This window comes from Nipponia nippon, unplaced genomic scaffold (assembly GCF_047370975.1).
Source record: "Nipponia nippon isolate SJK-2023a ecotype South Korea unplaced genomic scaffold, ASM4737097v1 scaffold_1, whole genome shotgun sequence".
Classification (NCBI taxonomy): domain Eukaryota; kingdom Metazoa; phylum Chordata; class Aves; order Pelecaniformes; family Threskiornithidae; genus Nipponia; species Nipponia nippon.
Genome location: NW_028262290.1, coordinates 10179467 through 10189152, shown reverse-complemented (window position 1 = coordinate 10189152; position 9686 = coordinate 10179467). Strand labels below are relative to the sequence as shown.

Below are 9686 nucleotides of genomic sequence, written 5' to 3'. Positions count from 1 at the left end.
ATATAAGTGATAGGGAAGCTAAATAGCTTGGTAGAGTGTCTGCCAGTGAGCTGAGCCACTGGTTTGCAACGCCTTCCACAAAGGGAGACATATAACAAATTATGTTTTTTCCAGGCTCTAAATCAATGCATGAAATGGAAAAGGTTTGCCTTCCTCATCTTCAGTCAGTACTAGCAAGAGCTGTGAAACATTCCCTGGACTGAAGTTTTTGCTGCCTTCTGTTTTGGTTTTTTATCTCAGTGGTGAAGAGATAATGCCAAATTCATGGATTTAGAAAAGAAAAAATCTTGAAATATCCACTCTGCCTGTCAGTACTTCACAGATTGTAGAAAGCCTCATTGTTTCCCTACCAGTGGACTCAGGCACTTGTATTTGAATGAAACATAATTTCCACAAAGGTCTCTATAATCTTGTTTTGAACTCCTCAGGAGATACCATATGGATTCACTGCATTTCATGGTGGTTTGTTCCAGTGGTTAATCATGTTTGCTGTCAAAAGTATGTGCTTTATTTCCAACTTGACCTTGTTTAACTTCCCATCATCATTTTTGTCTTGCTTTTCTTCACTAGCTAAAAGAGGTCTCAAGAAACTACTATTTTTGGCCCACAAAAGTATTCATATATTGGAATTAAATCAATTAACTCCAGCAAAGCCTTCATTTCCATAAGCCACACTGCTTGACTCAGTTCTGCCATTGACCTCCAGCAGAATTTTTATGAACACATTTTTGTCATCTCTCAGAATCTTAGGGATCATAAGATCATAGAATCATTAAGGTTGGAAAAGACCTTTAAGATCATCGAGACAAACCTATCACTGCCAAGTCCACCACTAAACCATGTCCTCGAGCACCACATCGACCCTTCTTTTAAACACCTCCAGGGATGGGGACTCAACCACTTCCCTGGGCAGCCTGTTCCAATGTTTGATCACCCTTTCAGTGAAGAATTTTTTCCTAATACCCAACCTAAACTTCCCCTCGTGCAGCTTGAGGCCGTTTCCTCTCATCGTATCACTTGTTACTTGGGAGAAGAGACCGACCCCCACCTCACTCCAACCTCCTTTCAGGTAGTTGTAGAGCACAATAAGGTCTCCCCTGAGCCTCCTTTTCTCCATGCTAGAGCCCCAGTTCCCTCAGCTGCTCCTCGTAAGACTTGTGCTCTAGACCCTTCACCAGCTTCATTGCCCTTCTTTGGACATACTGCAGTACCTCAATGTCCTTCTTGTAGTGAGGGGCCCAAACCTGAACACAGTACTCAAGGTACGGCCTCACCAATGCCAAGTACAGGGGGATGAGCACTTCCTTAGTCCTGCTGGCCATGAGTAACTAAGACTATTGCAAAGCTGTGAACCAGGGCTAAAAGAGCCTGACATCTAAATCAGACTTACACAGAAGACAGGTGCCCAAATTTGAAGTTATGACCTTGAGCAAAGGTGATGATGGCTGTTGTCTAGATACAGTGCCTTCCACCTCAAAGGAGGAACTCTAGCTGGATACCAGTCTCTGCTCCAAACACAGATTAAGTGTTTTGTTTTGTTTTGTTGGGGTCTTTGTTTATTTATTTTGGGGTTTTGTTTGTTTGCTTGTTTGTTTGTTTTACTGGTAATTTCTTAAACATTGGAACATGGAGCAAAACCAACTTCTTCCCGACTATGCTGATGCTAAAGTGCAATACTTTCTGACATCCACAAGACATATTCCAGAATGGGTTTAAAAAAAAGGGGTAATAGATTGGAGCTGTAAGGATGCTTTTTGTACTCTTAATCGAAGAATAAAAATTAGGGTATGGCCAAGTCTCTGAAAGAAGTTCACATTGCAGCTGTTGCCATCACATTTTCTTCTTGTATGTTTGTCAGGTGATGCTCCACAAGACAGAATACAACAGCATGGGTTGATATGCCTAGCCAAGACTGGCTAATGTCAATATGCTTTGCATGGGAATACAGATTAAATGTAGAGGCAGCAACAAATACGAACATAAAACCTGTGAAACTGTGTTCTAGGGGCAATGGGTGATACTGGCGCTCTCTGTGTTCACCATGAGTTTAAAGCTGAAAATAAAATCTTGACTTTTATCTGTAAAGCTCAAAACAGCTTGGAAGTTGTTTCATGGAGAATTTTTCTGTTTTTACATTATTCTCAGGCCCATGAAGGCCCTTCTGCTCTAGTCCTCTAACTCTAAAAGTGATGGGAGCAGAAAGATGGGATGAATTGGTGGCTAAGGTCTCCTTGCAAACATGCTGCATATGAACCTTTCATTTCATAGAGCTAAGGGTGGAATACCTCTGGGAGGGAAGTGGAGATCCTTAAGTTGCAATGGACAGATGATCAGCCTTGTCTGAGAGAGTAAGAGGAAGGCACGTTGTTGCTTAAGTTAATTTTTAAGTATTGGATACAGGTGTGGTTTTTGTTTCCAAATAAATTCCACATGTATAAATAAAATGGAAACTATGAAAACACAGATTTCTGTTTGCTCTGCAGGAAGCAATAAAAAAAACCCAAACCAACAACAAACAAACCCAAAATCAAAACCAACAACAGAAGAAGATTTTTTGGAGATGGTTCCATGAAAATTTGCCTGCTAACATCCATCCAATGGTTTCTGGGAGGTAATGGGACCTGCCAAATTAATTGCCAGGAAAGGGAGAATTTAATGGGGTGGCAGGTGACTGCATACTGCAGTGTCAGCTGTGGCACGGAGGAGAAGTATTCCCTGTGCCTTCATTACCCTGTGAGCAGGTCTAGGCCAGCCCAGCTGCTGAGTAGCTGTTATAACAATTTGCAGGTAACTACACTGTTAATGAAGAATCAGCTGTAAAGGCAGCATCTTGAATTACCTTGTGGGATAGGTCCTGCTAGGGTCGTCTTCCTACCCTCATTCAGATGGGAAAAGTGTTGGGCTACAGTTCCCAGCCTGCCCAAGCCCCTGCTTTTGCCTTTCTCAGATACAGGGCTACAGGGAAAGAGCTGGTGCCACTGGGAGCCTTGGTCTTACCCATACAAAGTGCATTGACCCCAGAGACGGGGATGTGACTCCCGATTCCTGGATGTAATTGGGCAGATCCAGAGAAGGTAATCACTCATATGAAGCAAAATCACTTGGTGATTTATAGAAACTTAGAAAACTGACAGCCTGTCACAATAGTTTCTGTGAGGAGAGATGAGTAGGAAGGGGCTGGGTTTTTTTTTATTATTTTAAGTAACTGATGAGTTAATTAAAATGATAATTAATATCCTGTTGCTGTGAAAATATCCCTTGGCGTATCCCATGTCACTGCTGCTGGGAGTGGGTTTTGCAATCAAAAGTCATTTCACGCATATGTCATTTGTTTTAGAACCTCAGATTTTCAGCAAACCAGCTGAGATTTCTTCTTTTTCTCCATGTGGCAATGGCAGTGTTTTTTTGTTTTTTTTTTTTTTAAATACTGCAAAGCTGAAGGAGGCACTGATTTCAAGACCCTCAAAAGGTACATGCACTATGAAACAGAGAGATCTTCAGCATATCAATATTAACATATTTATCAGCCAGAAAAAAACACCTTGGGCTGGGGGAGATCTGGGTCAAGAGAAGCAGCATGAGTAGCATTTTACAGGAGATGTTGTCTAACCAGCCCTGCACATTGCTGTCATTTTCACATGAAAGAGTTGAATGAATCAGTCTCTGGACGGCTCTGTACCTCTGGCAGCCATCACCTAAAGAAGACCTTAGTGGAAAATGGACAGAAAAAAATATTTTCTTTTTTTTAAAATTGGGCCTCGTTTACTAAAGTTACATAAACCAAGGAAATATTTTGTTCTACCAGGAGAGCTAATGAGAGCATTCCTTAAATACTAACTGAACTGCAGTAAGTTTTAAGTGCCTAGAGATATGCATATTGAATTTTTACCCCTTCCCTCCCATCTGCTGACTTCTCCACTGTCATATTTTTCCCCTCCTTCAGCAAAGCGCAGAGCCGGGGAAACCACAAACGCTTAATCGTGTCACTGCCATTGAGCAACAGAAAAAGATTAATGAGGAGGTTAATAAGTTGACTGTGCAATTATAACGCTTACCATGTACCACCGACAATGGTTAATGTGGTTATTTCCTGCTCCTCTGATCATTTCACTGCGTGTTCGTCAAGTCAGCTCTGGAGCCAGGCTCCCTCCCTGCTCCCAGCGTTGCAGCTGGATAGTGTACAGCGACAGAACACGTGGCTATCAGCCACCTTTGCTGTGTATTTGTATAAACTCCTTGACTCCCATTGCACTTAGGGAAGGCAGCTGAAGTTCTACTAATGAGAAAAGGATTAGATGAGATTTTTTTTTGCTGCACTTCTCAAAATGTGCAAATGACTCTGAAGTAATCAGGAATGAAATAAAGCTGAGGACAGTGAGTGATATTTTTCCCCTGTGTGCAAGGACTATTTTTTTAATTGCTTTTTTTCTCAGCACACACTTCTAAATGATATCACATCTATCACACTGTTCGAAGTAGGAGTAAACTCTCTTCTGTCTTGAGTCTTAATGTGAGCTAAGAGTAGATACCTTGACAGGTATCAGTACCTAACTGTGACTTTCTGGATAGATGTTACTAAAATTGGTGAATGGCATAAATTAATCAACACTAAAACCTTTTCACTGTCCTGCAAACAAGCACTCTTGCCACAGATACGATCTTTGCTGGAATATAGGAGTGAGGGTTGCAAATATGCACTTGGAGCGTTACGGAGTAATGATTTTGGTACAGAACTATTGTCCACATAGTCAATATTCCATCTGCTTTAATGATTAAGAATGAATACTTCAAAGCTGGCATAAGCTGCCCTTGATGTCATTGATTGTATGCTGCTTTTCAGAGAAGAAAGCTGTGGATTTCAGCCTGTTTGTTTAGAAAACATTTAAGTCAGCAGAGCTTATGGCACGGAGCTTGTTGGAGGGACGAAGGTACAAATTTCTGAGCAAGCAGCTGGCTGCCATTTGTTTCTGTAGTGCACATTGGTAGAAATAAATAAAGTGACATCAAAGAGTACAGTCAGTTTCTGCCAAGGCTTTTTCCTCTTAATGGTGAAAATCTAGGAAAGCTCTCAATATTGGCTAGCTAGTTTGGCCAAAGAGTTATAATATCAAGGCAATTTACCTTTATTAACCCAAGCGTGCATGTTTCAAAGGGTATTAACCAGGTGTTTTGGCTTTATAGGTCCTTCTTGTATGAGCAATTCTATCCTGTATGAACAAGAAATGCTGAAGATAGAGTTGTGAGGCAAAACTGAATACTCTAATGGTACCATAAAATCATGGAGTAAAACTAGATGACTGAGAGCATAAATAATAGCTGCTGCTCCACTGAAAACAGATGCTACAATGAGAAATAACATTGCTGAACTTTTAAGGTCATCACACTTGGAAAAGGAACAAGCAGTGTAATTGCTGGAGTGACAAATAGCCATCTAGTGTAGACAAACAGTCCCAAGCAGGGATTTACCTGCAACAGTCGCAGGTGAAATTCCTCACTAAAGAATTATTCATGGCAATGAGCTGATTTAGTAGTAACTCTTTATCTGGTCAACACAGACTCAGGCTTCATTAGCAAACAATTTTGCTTGGGAACATAGTTATGCTAATGGGGATTTTGAGAGGGATAACATAGAAAGCCATCCGTGTCTATGACAAAAAGCAGGAGATTTGGAGCTGTGCTAAGGAGCAGTGAAGTTGCCCTCACAGCTCCAGTCTCCATTCCTGTTATCTAGTTAACACCTTCCACTCACTGCTAATTGTCATTACAGAGTTGGCAGCAGTGATGAGAATCAGAAAACCAGTTCAGTTGGGATATGTGTTTAGCAAGAATTCAATGTTTAGAGAACCAGGAGAAGTGAACGCATCCAGCACAGAAATAAGCTGGGAAGGAGAGGACGGTTGTTAATGAGCTGTTTAAACCAGCCAAAACTTCCTTCTTTAGTGCTTCAGATATGACTATAAATGTGAAATTATTTTAACTGCTTCAGATGCTAGCTCTTCCTTGTCTTCATCTCCTGCAGTATCAGCACTGGCCTGGGAGAGCTGAAGGACTCAGCTTTCCCTATGTGGCATAAAAAAAAGATATTTGTGGGGATTCAAAGGCGTAATCAATTTGGAATGAGAGCTCATTTACTGCCAGCACCATCTTTGGGTGTAACATTTCAGACTGCTCTGCTCTCTGTGCTCAGACGCATCCTTCAGTGATACAATTTTCTCTGAAATTTATTTGGTCATTTTTATTATTTTCTATTTCTGAAGACAGCACTCAGCTGTTTAAATTTTGCCCGGCATACCCATTCACCAGGCTATTTTATAATGAAAAAACATTATTTTCGTCTTATTACAATTAAACACTTTCATCTTTTGGTGCCTCTTTTCTTAGTAAACAATGGTGTATCATAAAATGTAGGAATCAAAATTTCCTAGCCATACTGGCCATCTTTATAAAAATGTGCCTGGTCCATTGGTGATGCTCCCAAGAAACCCCAGTTTTCATTAAGGACTGAGTAACAGCCTGTAAAAAGCAAGGCTTGTATTTACAAAGAATCCATATGTTGCACTGTACTGGTTGTGTGGGGTCTTGTCTGGGGATTGCTGTGTGATTACAGGTTCTGCTGCTTCCATCTATGATTTATATTAAAGGTAATATTTACTGAGACAAACCCAGCTCCTTTGAGCATACAGACTTGATGAGAGGTTCGTTTGTGCACTTTACAGCTCAGTATGAATCATAGCACCGATGAATATAGGAACCAGTGCTATGTATTTACTGTTTCCAAGAGGAACCTGATTAGCCATTCCCCCAAAAGTTATCCTCCTTTTATCGCAGAGCTTGTAGAACCTAGGTGTGTCATTGTAGCATCCCTGCAGGACTGTCTCTGTGCTGGCACACAAATAGTTTGGGGTGTCCTCAGTCTTGGCCTCTCTCCCTCTTGAGGCAACTGAGCAGGAGTTTGGCAGTGAGCTTTATCTCCTACTGTACTTCAGCATGTACTCATTTTACAGCCTCAGAGAGCTTTTGTTTTGGTAAAAACACAGACTGGTGATGGGGTTAAGAGCTAAGCTCTGAAAGTGACTCCAGAGAATTTGATTAATTCCTTGACTGGACAATAGACTCAGCTGTAGACTCCAGACACATCATTCCAAGTCTAATTCTGTCATCCGTTCATAGGTGTCTTGTGCTGGTCAAGATACCATAGTGCATATGAGCCCTTCAAATGGGACTGACAGATATGACATAGTGCCTACAGGAGAGCTTTGACCTCCTGGCATGGGTGCAAGAGGTCAGGTGGATACTGACATGCAATATATCTGTCTCCAGTGCAGTCACCCATTTGTGAGGAGGATGCCTTAGGCTGTTTTAAGAGCCCACAGCCAGTGAACGCGATGGAATCAGTGGGTTTAGGGTAAGATCCACCTCATTTATCTCCCAGATAGATACACCTTAAAATCCTTTGGGTGTATTGACTGGCTTTTCCCTGGCTGTTATGGACACCAGGCAACTAGCTTAGATGCATATTACTCTACTTGAAGGCAACTAAAGGTGAGAAGAACCTACTCCATCTCTTTATGCCTTGGCTTTCACCCAAAAAGTGTGGACAGTGTTGCCTCCTTTCCCCATGATTAACTCCCGACATAAATTTATGTTCTAAATCCCTTCAGTCAGGGGTTTATTTTCACGCCTTTCTACAGGTAACTGGCACAGCAGAGTGGTGGCCTACAGCTACTATGTCTGGACATTCAGAGGTTAATCACAGCTGCAGGGAGAGATGCTGGCACCATTTGTTAAAATGTAGGAATTTGAATCTCATAGAAATATCACACCAGAAAATAATCACACTTCTTCTAAAAAAAATTAAACCCTTTTTATTTGTATATTTATTTTTATATATAAAAGAAATACAAAAAAAAGAACACAAACAAAATGCTGATTATGGCAATTCAGTTTTGTCAGCCCCCTCTGCCTGGGCCGCTGCCTCAGATCCACCGGGAGTGAGCAAAGTCCTCCGGTTGTAATGTCCTTTTATGATTCCAGAGTTATTGTTCTCATTAAGGATTTGCTTCTGTTTTTGCCTATTAAGAGACTGTACAAGTCCTAATACAACAGCTGCTAATGAATACTGTCCAGTCAGTTTTCTTGGTTGTAAGATTAAAGGATTTGGTTGAACTCTTCCTAGAAGAAAATATGTTTTGATTTTTCCTTCCTGTTCACTGATACCTTTGACATAAATCTCTCCTCGGTAGTCGAAGGCAAATCCCCGGTCCTTCAGGATCAGATACGTTTCTTCAGGCACTTGTATTCTGTCACTAACACCTGTGCTGTCCATTCGACTTGCTAAATTAACCGTTTTGCCCCAGATATCATATTGGGGTTTCTTAGCACCGATAACTCCTGCTACGACAGAGCCATGGCTAATCCCTATTAAAAAAAAAAAAAAATTAAAAAAAATTTAGAAGAGCTAGCCAGTTAGACAAGAATGGCTGAAAACCATATTTACACTTAAGACCCAGACGAAGCCTTGTTCAGATACACTTATCTCTAAGATTAAGGAAGAGGTGTATATACAAAGTAAATAAAAAAAAAGCCAGAAAAGCTAGAAAATACAAAAAGTGATAGCCACAGAGTTATTTTACAAGACACCGTCACAGTGGAACCACGGTACTTAGGTATCATGTGTATTCTGCACACTATTGCCAAAGCTCCTGCAAACTGATTCTTATGTAGTAGGAAAGATCTCTCTGGAAGGATCTTTCTGGGTCTACACTTGTTGAAGGCAATCTTGCTAGTGCGATACAGTCAAGAAATTACATTCTTATGTTCCATGAAGTGAAAATATTAAAGTATCCTGCGAAGTTATTGAAAGACTGTATCTTGTAATATTGTTGCATAAATTCAAGCAATAATATTTTTTTCTACAGCAGTGATTTAGGAATACATTGAGCAATAGTGAAAGGCACATCTTTGGGAAAAGGATCTTGGTTTTTTAGATTTTTTTTTAAAGAATATTTTTTTAAACTGGTGATAGAAACAGTTTCCAAATACTGTTGCATTCCTGCTCTATGAAATCTTTGCAAGGGATCCACGCTTACTAAGAGTGGATGAATGTTCCCTCAGAAATCTTGGGAACTGGGAGTTTTCTGTTCAAAACTGTTAGGAAGTGCAGATCACAGACAGTGATGCTGCGACCCTCCATGCTACAGCTGATGAATATACTTCAGCTTTTTCATGGCAGGGTTGTCTGTAAGGGATATGTTTCTTCCGGGTGGTTTTTGGTTTTGGCCAGTGGTCCCGTCAGCAGGAGAAGCCACCAGATTTCCTTCTGCCACGTGCCATATATTCAGGCCATCTCTTCATGTCCCATCCTACTAGTCATGCAGGATATCCCATCCGCATAATAGGCTCCCCATCACAACAATTCAGAGCTGCTGCCGCAGGGACAGGTCAGGTCAGAACTGGAATTCATTTTTTGTGCAAAACCAAAGTACTACACACAGGGTTTAGGATAAGTTACTATTATTCCTTTACTGAATTAAAATAAAAGATGGAGATTAATTAGAGACTGTGCAAGCCAGTATCAAGCTTGGGGTTAGGTCTGGGCTGCTCAGTTCATTTTCTGTGTTATACCTATGGGCTCTTGGCTAGACTTGCTAAAGACAGTAGCTTCATTACGTATTCACATTTCACTA

General features: G+C 40.9%; 1 protein-coding gene across 2 annotated transcripts in view; it reads right to left on the bottom strand.

The window, feature by feature from the left end:
• Window positions 1-7930: 7930 nt before the first annotated feature.
• ADCY8 (adenylate cyclase 8) overlaps window positions 7931-9686 on the bottom strand; it is a 133573-nt gene continuing 131817 nt past the window's right edge. For both annotated transcript variants that reach the window (XM_009469807.2, XM_087745934.1), the window contains one exon: window positions 7931-8418. In XM_009469807.2, the coding sequence (XP_009468082.2) occupies window positions 7931-8418 (488 nt within the window). The remainder of the gene's footprint in view (window positions 8419-9686) is intronic.